The 18,384-nt window shown below is 36.2% G+C and overlaps 1 protein-coding gene across 24 annotated transcripts in view; it reads right to left on the bottom strand.

The window, feature by feature from the left end:
• CLASP2 (cytoplasmic linker associated protein 2) overlaps positions 1 to 18,384 on the bottom strand; it is a 143,784-nt gene that overhangs the window by 36,638 nt on the left and 88,762 nt on the right. For 8 of the 24 annotated variants that reach the window (XM_085051465.1, XM_085051468.1, XM_085051472.1 and 5 more), the window contains 7 exons: positions 15,981 to 16,036; positions 14,656 to 14,826; positions 11,391 to 11,414; positions 8,568 to 8,585; positions 6,526 to 6,627; positions 1,274 to 1,444; positions 242 to 349 (listed from right to left, as the gene is read on the bottom strand). In XM_085051465.1, the coding sequence (XP_084907591.1) occupies positions 242 to 349; positions 1,274 to 1,444; positions 6,526 to 6,627; positions 8,568 to 8,585; positions 11,391 to 11,414; positions 14,656 to 14,826; positions 15,981 to 16,036 (650 nt within the window). Of the gene's footprint in view, positions 1 to 241; positions 350 to 1,273; positions 1,445 to 3,392; positions 3,420 to 6,363; positions 6,391 to 6,525; positions 6,628 to 8,567; positions 8,586 to 11,390; positions 11,415 to 14,655; positions 14,827 to 15,980; positions 16,037 to 18,384 lie in introns of all 24 variants that reach the window. The other 16 variants (XM_085051457.1, XM_085051459.1, XM_085051466.1 and 13 more) reach the window with 9 other exon arrangements.

The raw sequence follows: 18,384 nt of genomic DNA, 5'->3' as shown, positions 1-18,384 counted from the left end.
TGCACATCACACACCTGTCTAGACTCGGTACTTCAGACTGACACTAGCAAAGCGTGTACTTTTCCAGTGTGCAACCCATTCACACATTGGTCAGTTCTCCACGGGGTAAGTGGGGAGAGAGCCAAAGGAAGGGAGAACACGGTGGCCAGCTACAAGCTAAACGAAGGAGGCATGGATTTGTTAGGCGCACGTAAGGAAGGGCAAGGACAGCCATGCACGACAAGGGGCTCCGAGTACTTACCAAGGGGTGGGAAAGAGCGGACAGGGCTCGTGTCCCTGCTACTTTCACGGCTGGCTTCCCGACTGCAGCCCTGACTCACACTAGGCCGAGGAATGCGGCTGCCTCGCGCTAGTATGATTCAGGGCGCAGACAAACAGCAGCACAGAAGGGAGAAGACATAAGAAAAGTTGCAGTTTTAATGCAATTCTGTTTTGCAGTAAGATCAAAGACGCATTTCTAAGAAAAGACATTGATGATTATGTCACATTTTAAGTCATAGCATTTTCTACAGACTTTCTTGATTGTGCTAGATTACTCTTTAAGTGTAGCCAGTTCAATGAAATTATTTCCTTGCACAGCTTAAAATGGAAATTTACTAATTCTTTACAGAATGGCTGAAAGACCTTTGGAAAGGATGAGGAAAAAACAAGCAACATTGAGTAATGATTCAGAATTTGTGCTCAAGATCAAGTTAATCAACAGTACCACCAACAGAAAAACCCACAGCTTTCTAAAGAAGGAAGATAAAAAAAATTAAGATGCTACAACAGAAATCAACAATACAAACAAAGAACAGCATCAATACCGTTAAAATCAACAGACATGTTTCAATAATATTGTTTGCAATAAAATGTAATCAGATTGTACTGTGAAGTTGAAGACTTGCAACTTTCATTTTAGCATCACGGCATTATACACATGCGCGCACACACAGAGGACATGAAAAAATGAAGAACGTATTTTCAAAATGGTATCACGCTTTCATTCAGTGGATATGGGTATTTTGGGCATGAAGTGAAAAAAGAGAAGGAAGAAAGGGAGGTGAGGAAAAGAACAACTACTACGTTCTGACAAGAAAAGCTTTAAGTTTCAGCTTCAATTTAAAACTGTCTTGTGTATCAGGGACTAGCCTCAGAAAACAGACTCATTTTAGATTATCACAATGTATTCTTTTTTTTTCATCCACCTATAACTAAATAACAGTTGTAGATATCCAGCACTTAAGAGTAAGAAAGGCTATAAAGAAACCAAGAGTTACTTGGTGACTCTTACCTACTGACAACCTAGAAGGACTAGCTTCTCTACTGCACCCCTGACTTCGTGGGATTTTGCTCCGTTTTTGTGCAGCTGCAGGATTCACCAACACTCTCTGAACTCCTGTGTTCATAGTAGAAAGTGTGGTTGTTGTCAAAACTCTTCCAGGAGACCCAGATCTACTGCCAGCTGAAGATAAAATGAATAAATATTAGTAACAGCATAGTGGATAAACAATCACGGTTAAAAAGAAAATAATAGCTGAAGTTAGTAGGAAGGTGGCGGTAGATAGAAATGATCAGGAAAAACTTACAAGGTAAAAATATGAAATAGAATGCCTTGGTACAACTTCTTACAGTACTACATACAAGGTAGTTAAAATTATCAATGCAAGGAAGGCACTTGACATGGTATTTAGCACTATATAAGCTCAAGAAACCACAATTATTATTTCTGGACTTCATCAAGAGTTCCATGGTCCCTAACACGAACACTGCTGTGTTCGTTTTTTGTAAGCTACATGGGCTCACTAATCACATTTTCTATATAATAGAGAAAAAGAAACAAACCAACCTGTTAGAAAGCTAAAGAGAAGAACTTTAAACTAGGATTTAATAATTATCCCAGCTCTTCCAATGCAACCAATGTTATAATTATGTGATTTTCCTAACATTTAAACTCTTCTCCCTTGCTTTTAAAAGCATGGGGTCTTCAAGTACTATTCTGATGTTAATTAAAATGTGACTGAAGACAATTAAAATACCTGTGTAAATTTCTGTGAAGGTTACCCCACAAATTACAGAAAATCTTCAATTAGGTTTCAAGAAGCTAAAAATTTATTAAGACATATTTAAGTGTCTTTTATTTCTGCTAATTAAAACCATATATTACAAAGTACTACAGATGTTCAAGGTACTGTATCATTACCAGAAACTGTGGTTGCTCATCTTTAATTTTGATTTTTCAGTTACAGAACATTTAAGTTGTAAGTCCTAACAAAGAATTCATTTTTCCCTAGCTGAAATTGATTTATATCACCAGCTGATATAAATATATTGTTTCCAGCTGCAGAATTCAAGAAATATGACCAAATAAAGAGCAAAACAGAATTTCAACCAAAGATTAATTACATACCGATCTGAGCCCTTCATTAATCTTTAAAAAAAAATCAGGTAACTGTATGACCACAGTGATGCTATCAGATTTACAGACAACATGCAACTTTTCAAGTGAATTTCATGGGTTATTTCTTATGAGGCACATTGAAAAAAAGATACAAGTTGACTAAAGCTTCACTATATGAAAAAAGAAACAAAATCCCAAACAAAAAATATATGCTGGGTGGAAGAGAGAAATCTAAAACAATGTACCATGCATATACTTTCAGATTCATTGTTTGAATTCAAACTTGAAATGATTATTTAGCAAAATCCCTCTTCCAAACTATGGACCTATTCAGCAGAAATAATAAAGTATTACACAGCCTGGAAAAAAACAAGCACAACTTCTATAGCAACAAAAGAATAAGCAAACCTATAAAACTGTTGTGGTCTGCAAAATTAAGAGTTTGAAAGTTTCTTCATATCTGTGTATTTCAACTTAGACCTGATATTACTATGCTTTCTTCCCGTTTTGTACCTCTTTAAAACAATAAAAATATTGTAAAAGGTTTCACTGTGCTGGAGTCTTGTTGATTTTCTTCAGTGGGTCAGAAACCTGAAAAACTTACTCTTCTCAGAATATTCAGAAGAAATGCAACCCCTCATTCGAATACTTTATTTAATCTTTCTATAGTCTGATCTGCAAAGCGTACCACTACAGAGTAAATAAACAAAATGTAGCTAAACATCCTGAAAATACTATGCTAGTAACAGCATTGGCATACTCTTGTCAGTACTACCACCACCAGCAGATCTAAGTGAGCTCAATGATGAAAGAAAGATTACTAAGGCACTGTTCTAAAATGACAAACTCTTCCCATCTCTCCTGCTTTCTACATAAGGATTACATCCAATTAAGTGATGTGCAGCATATGGAAAAAAGCCAGCCAGAATTTCTGCTGAATAGGGTCCTTAAATGAAGTATGTCAAACAGGTGATCAAACAATGATGTATACACGAATTCTGTAGACTCTTACCACCAATGGGGTTAGCAGACTGTGATCCTGAACAAGTGTAAAGGCAGGATTAGGGTAGGGATTTATAATCCATGAAGAGGGAGGGAGCAGAGCAGATTAAAAAATGAATGGCAAATGGAAATAAGAAAGCTTTAGTCATTTCACACAGGAAAAAAGCCACGAGGGGGTTATGCTAAAGCAGTGCTATTAAGTAGCTTCCACAATTGAAGAATTAAACTCATATGCTATGTACAAAGCAGATGAAGCAAAGCTGCACAAGCAAATTACAATTCTTCAGCTTTCTAATCAACAACTCAACACTGAAGAATTAAATTTCAATTAAGCATGAAACTGTAGCCTGCATATTACTCGAAAAGAGTATTACACTGCCAAAAAGGCTCAAGAAGTTCAACAGCTGAACAAAAATTACACACAAGATCAAAACTTTTTTTTTTTTTTTTGAGACACAACAGTAAAGGAACTGAGCTGCAGGTGCAGTGGATGACCAAAACAAAAAAAACCAAATTCACAATGGCACAACTGAAAAGACTTGCATAGAATTTTACATTTTCCTCTTTAAACTTAGTCTGCAGTATAAAGGTAAGAATTTGCTTCCATTTAGAAATTCTCTGAATGATGACTGCAATGCAATTTTAGCAGACCTTCTGTTGAATTACCTGACAACCAAACTGGGAAGAAGAGGAAAAAAATGTAACCATTTTTTTCCATAGGTAAGAATAAAATTATGAGGCATTTACTTTACGTAATTTTAAAATAGAAGAGGATGAGTAAAGGGCTTTTGAAACCCTAAAAAAGTATTTTTTGTAATAGCATTCAAATTTGCAAGTCTTTCATAAAATGATTTTTGAACAAAAGATAGCTGTAACCGAAAAATTACAAAAGCATCTGTGCTACAGTGGGTTTGAAAAAAATATAATATGAAGCTATTCTCTCATTATATAAGCTGGGGAACTAAAACAAGCCCCTGTATGGAAACATCAAGCATCACGCTTCACACAATGCTGTGAAAATTTTCAGTCACATAAAGAAGCATCACCCAAATAGCTGGCATACAGTGCCTGAGAATTCTCCTTCGCCTGTCCATTTGTATTTGCCCTGTTTATCTTCCTTAAAACATCTCAGAATTCTTGTTCTCCCCCACTGACAGGTTATAATGAGCTATTTGAAGCAATCGGTTCTGAACAGAAGTAGTAATAAAAGGCTGTAAAGATGCATTCACGCATTTAATTTTCACACATCATCACATGTAGTCAGATCTAGTTATCTGAATATCAATTTATCTCTTTAGACATTAATACTGCACAAAAATGAAAAAAACCCTGTCATTATTAGGAAAAAACTGAAAAGGCTTAATTTTACTTCTCTGGATATACAGTTATTTCATGTTATATGACAATGATCATCATTAAAGTCTTACATGACTACCTAAATTTACTACCTCCCCCAGACATTTATCAAAAACCTTCACTTTTTAAGAATTTACTGAATTTATTTGAAGCACGAAGGTATTTTCAAAAAGCTTAATTCCAAACTTTTCTAATGCCAGTGAAAAAATTGTTACAGACACTGCTTACAGCTTTTCATAGAGGGGAAAAAGGGATTTAATGGAACTTTACTTTCCCTCCTTCTTAAATTATTCATGTATTCTTTGCTTATGATATAGCGTAGCCATCTGTAAAGCAAGTTTTGCCCAACTTTTGTCACAGCCAATAACTAGACTAATTTTCAGGCTCTCATTTCCATTCTGGGTTTAGAGCACTGTCAAAGCTCTTAAGGGAACTTCTGTTATTGGATATTAGATTTCAGTATGCTATATTTATCTGTTCACATTGTTTGAAAACTTTATTTCACAAAACCTGCAAACACTGGATCAGGTTTGTTCCAACTGTATTTGTTGGAAAAGGAAATGCAAAACTGAATGGCAAGTACTCAAACAGAAAATGAAAAACCTTTTTGTACCTATTTTTTAACTTCTAAAATCATTCTGTTTATGATAGATGCAGTCACTGCAATGAAGACAAATGTTTCTGCCATTAAACACATTATTAAGGGGTTTTATTAAAGAAAGTGACTATGTAATAATTATTAATAACTGTATTGTTATTAAAAGTAACTGTACAGTAAATTTACAGCCTGGTAAAATTTACTGGGTTTAGAACACTAGACCTGACAAATTATATGACTGGGAAGTTTATTTTAATTCTACTGTGAATTTGTCCTCCTTTCATTAATTTAGTTGCATTTCACTTAATTAGACAAAGGTAAGAATCTAAAAATGCTGCAGAGCTTAGTCAGAAAATGTCTTTTGGAGACATCAGATGTGTGGACAAATTGCTGTAGGTCAGCCACTGCCAAAGAATGTGAGGTAATCAGGTCTTTTTAATTAGTGACCAAGTGCTTGGCTTGATGGAAAATGTCGCATCTGCTTTTGTTATTAAACACGGAGAAAATTACTGTGGATTAGCCAACGTACATTAAATTGCTTGTTTTAACCCTCTGACTCAACACAAGCCAAGTAACTGATTGTAAAAGTGAGGGTTTAGTATTTTTACTCCAAAGAAGGGTTAAGTAAGGGTAGGACCTATAATACAAAAAAAGGAGGTTATATACAAGAGCTAGAGCAGTGACTAGCTTAAAGTGAAAATGGGTATTTCTGGCTAAAATAAGACCTCTTTAAAAATGAAAAATTAGGTGTTGCAAGTAACACTGAGAACACCATTCAGCCTACCCTTTCTTTTGTATTACTCATCTGTGTTTGCTGTCCTTTCCTATCAGGGAGGTCAGAAAAGGGGGAAAAAGAATGTTGAGAAGTTATAATTGAAGACAGAATTTAGGGACAGATTTCACTTCCTGATACATTATCTAATTTAATTGGCAAACTAAGACCTAACCCAGTATTTTGTCCAGAGGAAAACGACATGAATCAGAAAAGCATGCAAATACCACTGACCCAAAACACTGAAAAAAATACCTTCATTTTGGTCTGGCGATGATGAACCTAAGGCACAGAACAACAACTCAGTATGTAGCTTTTTTTTAAAAATTAACTTTGACTGTAGCCATTGGTCAATGAATATATGCTAAAGCATTTGGCCTCTTTATCAGGTATAACTGATAAACAGAAAATACATACGCTGAGATTGTGACACCACTTTGGTTCTACTCCGTCCTCTGGAATCTGTTTTAGAGCTTCCAATACCAACAGAAGGGGTTGAGAGCTTTGATCGTATACGACCTATAAAAGAAAAATGACATTAAATTAGTTTTTCACAGTCAGGTAGGAAGCAGACCATCACTAGTATTTTCTAAAATTTTCTTACATTTCTGCAGATAAAAGAAGCGCAATGTAACTCAATTGGTGAAAATTCGCTTGGGATAATTAGTAGAAATTTGAACACCTTGAGGGATTTAATAGCTGAGGAAGCAGATACTTTTCCTCTGATGCTACATGGTTCAGCAAACAATTTGCACATTACCCCTTCAACACCCTGGACTGGCTAGCTAGTTCTTCCTTCCTACATATATAAATCAGTTACATTTTAAATAAGGGAACTTTACTCAATACAATAGGCCATGCAACCCCTAATGTTGCTGTATCAGGTACAGTCTTCTCCTGATTACCTGTGCTTGTAATTCTACTTCTGCTGTCATAAAACTACAGAATAGGATCCTGAGAGTTCTTCCTAACTTCACCCCTCTTTTTAGAAATCTAAATACTTGCTTTTTTATTGCTGAAGGTTCTACTGTTTTCCTGGCCACAGTCATACAGAATTCTACAAGATGTCCCAAACCTTTTAGAGCATTTTGCAAAGACTAAATAGACTGTAGTACTTCTTGAGACAGCACGATATAAAGAAATACTACTCTCCCCAAAAGACAGAAAAGCCAAGCAAGAGACAAATTAAACAAAGTATCTATAAATATAACAACAAGAGATTCACTTTTTTCTAGAATGCCAAATGGCAAATGACAAATTCTCTGGGGTTTGGTTAAACCTTTCTGTTAGTCATGTTCCTTGTAACATCCAGCACATACAAAGAAATTACAAAAGAAAGGAAGACCCCAGCTGGATGAATCATAGGTAACTGAAAGATCATTCATAAAAGAATATAGTGGAGTTGTACACTACATTTCCTAAGCCAATCTCTCAAGCTACAGGAAAATGAAATCAAACCCAAACTCACGCTAACCATTAACACTTCTAAGTTACAAAAACAAACCCCAAAAAGTCAGTACAGGGTGGATCTAGCTCAACAAGCTCAATACTTTTAAACACAGTGTAATTACAGTATTTTCTAGACATGCTGAGTCAATATTTGACCTAAAAGAATTAGGCACACAGACTGTTATTTAGGTCTAGCCTCTTTAGGCTTTCCACAGCAGAATTTGGAGACCAACCAAGTTAATACTATTCATCCAAGCAGAGGGAATAGCCATAGATGAGAGTCTATAAGAAGAGAATCAGGATAAAGGCAGTTATTCACTAAACTATTCAAAAACAACAGGCTTAGCAAGAATGGTTAGATTAACTAGTCCAAACTCTACTAGTTATCCCCGTGCAATGGCAATGTTTTCCCACTGAGTGCTGTGAGATTGCAAGGCATGTAGCTGCATTCAGAATTTGGCCCAAAACCTCGGAATACAGAGTGCCACTATTTTAATACTATGTTAAATAATTACTTGGAACCTGTTTCAGTTTTATCAATGTAAAATAAGTTTGTGCCTGTGAGGTAAATGAACTGTTAACTAATTTGGAGTCTCTACATCCATTCACTAATGACAGGTTTAAACGTTAACAGATGGAAAATTAGCTTCCACGTCTCACAGAGATGAGTAATAGTAGCACCTGCTTCCCAGAGCATGAACGCATTTGATGAAACATTCTGTGACAAGATTCTCTTTAAAATATAAATGCAAAATTATAAAGCCCCTATATTTGCACAGTAGAAATGTTAAGCAATGATATTTAGACTGCAGATGAGTACTTGAGAATTAAAATAAAAGCAAAAGAATTTTCAAAATAGTACATGACAACCAAGTATTAGATGCATAAGCTCTCTGTTATGAACCTCCACAAAGCCCCAGAAACACCATGTTCTACTTTTAAAGCTCAATTTATATAAATGAAAATATGAAGCTGAAAATATTAGCTAATCTAACAAAGTAGTTTCTTACCATCTTCAGAAGCTGTTCCTAAACAGAAAAAATAATAAAATACATGATATTCCAAACAATACTATGTCTTTTAAATTCCTTTTTGAGGTTAATCTTGGGAATCTTGACAAATTTTATCATGAGAGCTAAAGCTTTTATGTTGCAACTCCATAACTGAACTGAAGTAAAATTATCAAGAAAACATCCATACTACACTGATAGCAATTTACAAGAACACAATGCACAGCACTGCTTTCCAAACTTGTAACAAACGCACAAAAAATTCAATAGAAAAAAATCACGTCTACAAGATCGGTCAACAAAATGACATATAGAGATCAAAACATACATTAAAAATGCTGTAATGCAAGCTCTTCTGATAATATGAAACATACTATTATACACAGCCTCAGAGAAAAACACAAGGACAGTGTTTCCCACACTGGACAGTGATAATTTGATAGGAACTGCCAGCAAGCAGGATTTCTCTGAATTAAGCCTGTGATTACTCTGAGGATACACATGCACAGGATCAAGTCTTGCTTGGAGACGTGGAAGGAATATGAGCTTGCTGAAATCAGATCACACTTGAACAAGTATGCCAAGCTTAACAAGGCTTGATTTTTGACAATGTGAGTCAGACAAGCCTTTTTCCCATCAGTACCTAGGAACTGATGGGAAGCTGCCTAACTGGCAGTCCTTCCTTTTAAGCTCCTTTGAAACAAATCTTATCAGGGAATAAAAGATATACTAGTAATGACAAAAATGTTAAATGCCTCCCCCCTCAAAAAAAAAAAAAAAAAAATCAAAGGGTACTTCCATTTTAATTTTCACTCTCTGCCAGTTCTGCCTTGTAAGAGAACTACGATGACAACGTCTGTTAGTGTTTTTGGCCAGCCTGAACTTTGCCAGATTTGCTGGCGAAGTTCTCTCATGTTACAGTATCTTCAAGGAACTATTTTCAAAAACTCCCTCTAAAAAATTAGTTCAGTGTAAACTTCAATGCTTCTTCACGAAAATCAGTTACAGTAACAGGTATATAGGAGTGCCTCAAAGTTTTCCAGATCAAATTTGCGAGTTTGCAAAAAGCCAAAACCAAATCCCCAAACCTTGAGCTACCCTCCAAATCCAACATTCTTCCAGAGTTGGATCTGGGAAGGCAGATTCTACGCAACACCTAAGCCAGGCTATCAAGCTGCTCCTAAAAGGTGTGGTTGTGTTTCTCTTTCCTCTCAACCTTGTGGTATCACTGGATGGCTAAACACTCACTGGCATCTCCAAAAGCCAAGTAACAGAATACATATCACTTTTATGAAATCAGTTTTATGGAGTTTGTTCACCTACAGTAATTGATAAGTGAATACCACAAGATGCTAACAAAAGAAGAGATAAAAACATGTGGACAAGGTTAGTAGGAAAAGGAAAAATGGTTAGTTCTTCCTGGTGGTGGTGAGATGAGAACAGCAATATCATACAACTACAGCTAGCAAGCTAAGCTGTGTTCATTCCATCTTGCACATCATAGCTACAGATATCCTCTCGAAAAAAAACCCACCCTTTTACTCTGATCAATAGTGTAGCACTTCTCTTGCTGTTTTTAAACAGAAATGTGCAACATATCATTAGCTGTGACTTCTGGTCAGAACAAAAAAAAATGCCTACATTGCCCTAAGAAACTTTATTTCTGGTGACAATATCCAAAGCTCAAGATTTAACACAAATAACTATAAATAAAGCCTATTATATGTAATATAAGGAAACACCATATGGAAATAAAGTGATGCAGTCTCTGTTATCCTCCACAAACCCTTCTCATTTTAATAAATTAGTTCTGGTATCTTCAATGCCCAAAAGCCGCTCAAATTCTTTCAAAAAACATCTATGTTTTAAAATCATTCAGGATTCTGGTTTTGAGATCTACCTTCTTACTCTTTTCATTTCTATGAGACAGATTTGCTTCCAATAAACTACTCATTCTTTGAAACATGCACAGTTAATAAATACGTGACACAAAATATTAAGTAAGCAGCAAACTTGTTAAGTGCTTGTTAAGTGCTCCCAAGCAATAAATTAGAACTAGAATCACCAGACAGCAGGCTGGGATCCTGCCACTTTATTAAATGTGAAGCATTATTTGCACACACCTGAAACAGACAATTGCTATGAGAAGCTTGATGCTCAACTGCTTTGCAGTCCCTCCATGTGTTTGTAACAGAGTGAATTAAGAAAAAGCAAGTACTAAAACTTAGGTGGAATACTTGAAAAGCTATTTAAACAGGTAGGTCTTCTTTGCAAATGATTCTTTAATGGAATTACATTGCATTACGGAATTTACAGGCACTTAAATTTATGTAGCAAGGCTAGACTTTGATAGAGAAGATTTTAGGATTGTTTTTTGCTTTTTTTTTATACTTAATTATGTGGTCAAGCATCTTCTGCTCTCCCACTACTGTTCTGCCAAGCCAAAAAAATTGACTGTACACGTAAAACTATGGAATACACTGGAACTAGGCTTATTTTAAAAGCATGTATTTAACTAGTAAAAAATCAGCAGGTAACGACTACAGAATTGCTCTCTAATGAATAGAGCTTTTTTTTTTAAAAAGAAGGGTAATGACAAATTTCTGATAATGTTTCTGTTGCTGATACAGACCAAACATTCACAAAGTTGACAAATACAGCAGTAATACACAAAATAAGACATCAAGATTACAGGGGAGTTATAAAAACAGCACAGTAATTTGTTAATGAACAGACAAATATATTAAACATCAATACTTTTACATAAAAGACACCTTATTAGATATTTAATAGAATTAGAGGACAGACTAAATGATTTCTTACCATCCATCTTGTCAGAAGTATCCTCTTTGTTGAAAAAGCAGGCAAAGAAACATGGAAAACTTAGTGTGTTAGAATAAAGGTGTTCACAGCAGAGTCATAAAACATTAATTGAGGAAAATACATTAATATTAAATACAGCAGACATGTTTATCTAATTAATGCACGTATAAGCTACCTTAAGCAAAGTTGGTTTTGCTTAGTCCAAGGTACAAAATTACAAAACAGGGTACAAGTACCCTGCACAGGGATATTGGTTCTCTCTGTATTTCCTAGATTTGAGAAAACCCTTACAGTATCACACGTATAAATGGTTTCATTCTTCGTGTAAACAGTTACTGAAGCATCAGTACACATTTATATCATTACTGAACCACATATTTGTATTTCTTATGAAATTTGCTACTGAGCATGAAGCCCCACCTGGGGCAAGGGACAAGAGGGGAAAAAAATAGCACAGTTAAGACAGAGGACAAATGAGAGAAAGTTTCACTCTAGTTTAAAAGCATTAAATATTCACCAGTTCAGCTGGAAGGCACTGCATAAATATTCTGACAGTAACAATCAAAATTAAAATATTTAGCATGAGATATATATAATTACAGCTCAAGCCTCCTCAACAAGGACATTAATATTTAAGAATGTCAAAGATAGTCAACATCTAAAGTAACTAGAGAGTATCCTCCTGCTTCTAGAACAGTCTTTTAAAAAATCATAAATAAGCAAGAGTTGTTCTATTAATAATAAAAAGGGAAGAGATGGGTGAACACAATTATAGATTACTATGCTTATAAGCTTCTGGCCTTTTGAGGCTTTAAATTTGGTAGCTGTGTAAGCAAAAGGTGGATATTTCTGTGCAAGCCAGGATGAAAATAAATTCAAGCTCTGGGAGACAAGACAATGTCATTTATTTTGGTACTGACTGCAACACCTAAAAGAAGGGGAAAGCATTATGGAGATGTAATAACATTGCCTAGGCCATTTTATACCATGGTCAGCATTATCTTAACAGTCCTGTCATTTAACTTTCCACATTTGAGCTACTACAAATAAGCCCCTTAAAATGAACAGAGGGAAGAACTTTAGAAATTTGCTCATTTTCTGAAACATGGCACTTGCTTGGATTTGGACTCCATTTTAAGGTTAGCTTTTGCAAACTAAGAGTTAGCTATATTTTGAAGCTAATCCACAGCCAAACAAACAACAGTCACTGTCTACACGGTGTGTATCATTTAAATTACCTTACAACAGTTAAAAAACTGTTAGGAGACTGAGTCAAGATCAATCAAGCAGTACTGCTTTTGTGTGACTGTAAACAAACCTTGGTCTCCTGGACTACCACTGCCCTTTCACTGTCTACACTAGGTTTTGACTTTTACTATACATTGCCAGTAATACATTATTTTGCCATTTCAAATGACCATCATACTGTTCTCCACATGTGACTGCATCTGCTAGCAAGGCAAAGCTTTCCAGCAACTCAAATCCTTCGAATGAATATGACTTGGACTTACTGCTTATTCCTCTCCCCCACCCTGACTCACCCAATCAATAAATTTTAAAGAGAACAAGCTATTTCCGTTATTTTCCTGTATAAACCCACCACAGTTTGCTTCACTGGAAACCTCTGTGCCCTTCTCAACCCTTGCTTACAAAATTTTTGGCATGAATCAGATTTGCTTAAAATGTTCTAAAAGCAAATCCAATTAGCTAATGTTCTGTGAAAGTCTTAAGATAACATAGTCCCCTCATTTCAACAGCATAAGCCATCAACAGGGCAGGGTCCTCCTCTTTGTTTTCCATCTGACTTTTCCTTGTCACCATGCTCTGTGCCACTTTTACTTCTCTGAACATCAGCTTTGTCTGAGGTTCAAAATACATCCAGCAAAACACACTAGGCAGTACTCTCTGGTCTTGGAAAATAATCATCCCACATATTTCAGGCTTTTAGGCATTAAGTTAGGAGGAACTGAGAGTTCCAGAATCATAGAACGGTGTGGGTTGGAAGGGACCTTAAAGATCACCTAGTTCTAATTCCCTTACTGTGGGCAGGGACTCTTTCCACCGGAGCAGTTTGCTCCAAATCTGATCCAGCCTAGCCTTGAACACTGCCAGAGATGGTGCATCCACAGCTTCCCTGGGGAACCACAACTATATCCCCTCCACCAAGCAGCCTCACGTCTGTGTCCTCCTGTGACTCAGCAGGTTCTGCTGCCCCCGCTGTGGGCACCAGAGGGAGCCCACATCCAAAACTGCTATTCCAAAGTACTGAGTACTCTTTTTAGTCGGGATTGCTCACACTTCGTAACACTAAAATCAGCGCTGTTCAAACCATTTCTCGTAGGTCCTGATGACAAAAAGAATCAACTTCAGTTTTGTCTTGCAAAACCTTAGCCTACATGTATGCTAATATCTACTCAAAACCAAAGCAAATCAGAAGAACTATATAGTTTCTTCATCTCTTGTGATCATCTATGGCCATACTGACATCATTACATGTCTTTCCTTAGTGATCTAGGTGGCACAGAAGCAGAGAAGAAAAAAAAACAGTTTTGCGAACTCTGAACCTCTCTTCCCCCATTGCTATTCCTACATCATGGACAACCTAAAAATTTAGGACAAAAACATGTTCATAGTCCTCTACCATCCCCACTCAGTGGATATGCTAGCATCTACACCACCACCACTATCACATACTTTTCTGCACTCTTATCATTTGTAGCACTTTCTATGTCTAACAGAAAGTATCAATGGAGACTCTCACCTAGATAAAACATACACAGGTTCCATCAATGCCCTTAGGAAGACATTAATGAACTCAAGGTTTTAAGTTATTGTGTGAAACATCTCTGCATTTCATGAAGAAGCCACCTCTTACTGCCACGGTAATAGCTTCAGCTCTGTTGCAAAATACCTGATGAGCTGAGAAAAATGGAAAATCAAAAGCAACCTCACACATGAACAAAAAAAGGAACGATCACCACATGCTGTTAAGTAAAGGTACCATTCCTTCCAACACTTAATTCCAGTTTAAGACATTTAAAGAGCATGGTATGGACACATTCTCTGCACTGGCATTCTTCCAGAACAAGAAAAATAAAGCATCTAGGAAAGCTTGTGACTTACGTCAGAACGCCTGCTCTTTTGCCATACTCCAGCACTACTAAAAACAATGACCGTTTCTCAAATAGAGGAGTATTGTACTGTAACTTTTTGATCAAGAACATCACAAAAACATCTCAGAGCAGTGCAAAGGTGCTTCCCTTACCTAGGGAGGCGTAGGATCCCGGGGGCAGCCCGGCTGTCGACAGGCGCCCGGCCCCAGCTGTCTGCCCAGCAGCATGGCGTGCCTTCGCGCCTGCCGCAGCGTTCACATCGATGTCACTGCGAGACCTCTGCAGAGTGCCTGGGCTTGGAACACCCTTGCTGCTGCCTGAAACTGCCAGAAAAGAAAAAGAAAAGAAAGAAACTAGTTGATATTGAATAAAACTAATTATATCTAAAAGGGTTAACATCTTCTAGTACCACAGCATGCGTGCAGAAAGTACAAAAAACCACATCAAAAAGCTTAAGTCAAGTTAGTATTAAATGAAGTATTACTGAGACGAAAAAGCAAACTAGACCTGGTCCTGCCATGAATTGTGTACATAGGACAGTTTGTTTTACAGTAGTATTTATTCAACATGAAATTCTAGCATTATTTAATGCAAACTGTATTCCCACCCTAATACAAATGACATAATTCTGATCCTTTGTGTGATTTATTCCATTATTGAATGCTAATACAATGAAATTCACATAATTCCTTGAGATACTGAAGGAAGAAAATATTCCCACACTTCAGCTAAGGTAAAGCCACAGACAGGTGAGCTGAATGCATACTCTGAAACGCTTTAAGGTCTAATCTTCAGTATTTTCATATTCACTTGCTATTAGTTACCATATTTTAATTATTTGCTTCAGTTAATTTTAACCATTGTTTTAGGTCTCCTAAACTTGATTCCCCTTAACAGTTTCAGTAACCAGAAAACAAGCACTCTCAATTACAGTCCATTTGTAAACAGCAGCTCAATTACTTACTCTCCAAGCTACTAAGACATTACGGGAAAAGAGACTGAAGTTATTAAATCCTAAAAACTGAACACACAATTAAACTCTTTGAATTACAAATATGTGGTTTAGTTTGGTTGCTGTTTTTTATTCATTTATGTATTTAGAAAGAGCAACATCTACATAGGAACAGATGAAAGAAACAGTGAGTCTTTAATTTCCAACTGCCATAAGCCTAATCATGAACAGAGAAAAGAACAATGTTTTTGCTTCTTTCAGGTTGACTGTTCCATGACAAAACTCCAGGACAGACGATCACTTAATACCGAATTATGTCTCATACTTGAAAGAACTGAAACTACATAAAATGTGAAGTGAGTGTGAGGCAGTCTTAGCTCCAGTTTATAGTGACATATACCATTATTTATCTTGGAAACAGGGCAAATGGTCAGACAGTCAAATCTGAAGCTTCATTTAGAAGTTTTAATTCAGAGAACATGGAGAACATTAGCTGTGCACTGCACTACATTAGTTCCACCTTACCTCTGCCTGCAAAACTTGCTGGGCTGGCTGCAGACCATTTAGAAGATAGAGGCCGACTGAAAAAAGTCAATAAATCCAGTAAGTCTCATGTATCAGATGCAAATTCAACAATAAAAGAGAGGAAAAAAGTATTTTGTTCTTTTCTTCTCTTCAACCTTCTCAGCGTATTTTAGATAAATATTTTAAATAGAAAATTATCAGAAACCAGAATTATCTTATCCTTTATATTTTATAAAATTACACTTTCATCACAAAGCACTAACCCTTCAGTTACCAGGAGGCAGACTTTGTTAATGAAGTTCAGGCATTCCAGACTTGGTCACGGAAACATTTAAGGTGGTCAGTATGAGCTTTTAACCACAGGATGGATCGTATCAATCAAACAAGAATGGGCAAAGCTAACCATAAAGCTTTATTTATGGAAGACATTATGTGAAGTGGTGTTTGCAGTAACAAGAAAAACAGGTGTCCAAACTCATAAGCCTCCTCCAGTCCCAGATGTCCCAAGAACTAAGTAACAAATTAGAAAAGGAAATGCTGAAACTTCCAAGCATCTAGACTCCATTTCCCCTGTTGGAATGTAGAGGCTCCCATAATTTATAAAAGGAGAAAAATCCCATGTCTTTTCCTCTACATTTTCTCTCCATTTCCTTTTCACTGCAAAAACCAGTAGCTACTGAAGCACAATCTTTCAGTCTACTCAAGTTTAACTGTGAGCCCATCCTTTGGCCTGGTTTGGAAAGGTAAAATGCAGCCAGAGGGACCAGGAACATGCAAAAGACTAGAAAAAGAAAATATAATAGCTTATTCATTGGTTGAATGATGATGGGTAAGGTCTGTATTTGATGAAATATTTGAGTATTTCATCAATAGTCAAATTACAAGCCAAGTCAGTGTCTCAGCTTTAGTAAAAATACTTCTTCTAATTTTGAACCTAAAAGCAGAAAGAAAAGAGATGCCTCATACTGTATATTTACCCTAGCTATGAGCTCAGGTGTTCAACAGTAATGGAGGTCAGCACTATTACCCAAAACCTCAGAGAAGAACATGTTTGCAGCTCATTCTGAATAAACCTGCTTTTCTGACATGACTAACTAGTATTTTGAAGCTACTTTGTCTCGAGTAAGTTGAGGAGGCTGAGGCAGAGCTCCTGGGTGCATCCTGACCTTACAACTTGCTCCCAGACATCTGCCACAATCTCCTGCAATTGACATTTCACGTAAGCAGTTTCATATAGGTAGGCAGAAGCCACCACATTTCTCTCTCATTCCACCATCTTCTTTAAAACAATTTTGGATTAATGATCTGTATGAGATGTAACTTCAGAAGGTGGAAAACCAAAAAGGATCAGAATGTTAGAAAATTCACGCCCATATTTCCTAATTTGGCCTATAAAGGGGGAATTCAACATCTATACTAAAAGCCAGAAACAAAATTTTGGGTAATGGAGTAAAAAAAAAAACATCCATCTGAATGCAAAGTTAGTAATGAATCAATTGAAATTTCATTAATTTCCAATGTCATAATCTGTTCTGTTAATTTCTTATTTTACTCCTCATTTTCCATACTGTAGCACTTAAGATACCTTGCAATATAGGAAGCAACACTTGAAGATTCAAGACTATTTTAACAATCTAATTTCCCTGTAACTTACGTTTTTAACAGTTTATTACTAGTAAGTCATTAACAGCACTTGGGTTTTCAGATAGCAAATACAGATTAAGCAAGTATGTAATTTTTGAATAAACATTTGTTTGTGGAAAATGAAGTGCCAACAATTGCTTACCTCACAGACAATTATTTTTAAAATATTTTTTATAATTATAAGTATCATAGATAAGGTAAACCTTTGGCATTTAAGGCATTAGCCAAAAAAAAAAAAATTAACTTTCAATATGCTAGAAGCAGTCTTTGCTTTCACATCAAAAGTGAGCAGACAAGCTCTCTGGTTTTGGTAATGAAGCATCTGAACTATTTAAATGTTAAAAGTGCTTTGAAGAAGCTTTCTAGAATTTAAAGGCAAAAATCACCACATACTACTACTACTACTTCACGTTTCTGCTAAAAAGCCAGTAGATTTCTTTTGCTATTGGTATCTAAGCAAACTTCAATTTATTTGGCTCAAGATTGTCTATGCATTTTAATACATCACTGCAGCACAGACCCACCCTGTAGTAACTGGCATAGCTGCAAAATACTGCTAATACATATTCAGTACTGTGAAGACAAGGAAAAAAAGCCAAATCAGTCTCCAATCTGAATAAATCTCATCACTGATGTCCCTTTTTCATACTTGCCAGCGAAAAGAGATAAAAAAGGAGTAACACCATTATAGCTTTCCTAGACCTATTCAGCACATCAGAATTCTGGACTCAGTATGAACCTTAAAGATATTTTGGTGTTT

The sequence above is a fragment of the Lichenostomus cassidix genome, chromosome 2 (assembly GCF_008360975.1).
Source record: "Lichenostomus cassidix isolate B80296 chromosome 2, HeHo_3.0, whole genome shotgun sequence".
Taxonomy (NCBI): Eukaryota; Metazoa; Chordata; class Aves; order Passeriformes; family Meliphagidae; genus Lichenostomus; species Lichenostomus cassidix.
Note: the sequence above shows the minus strand (reverse complement) of the source record. Positions and strands in the feature narration are given on the sequence as shown.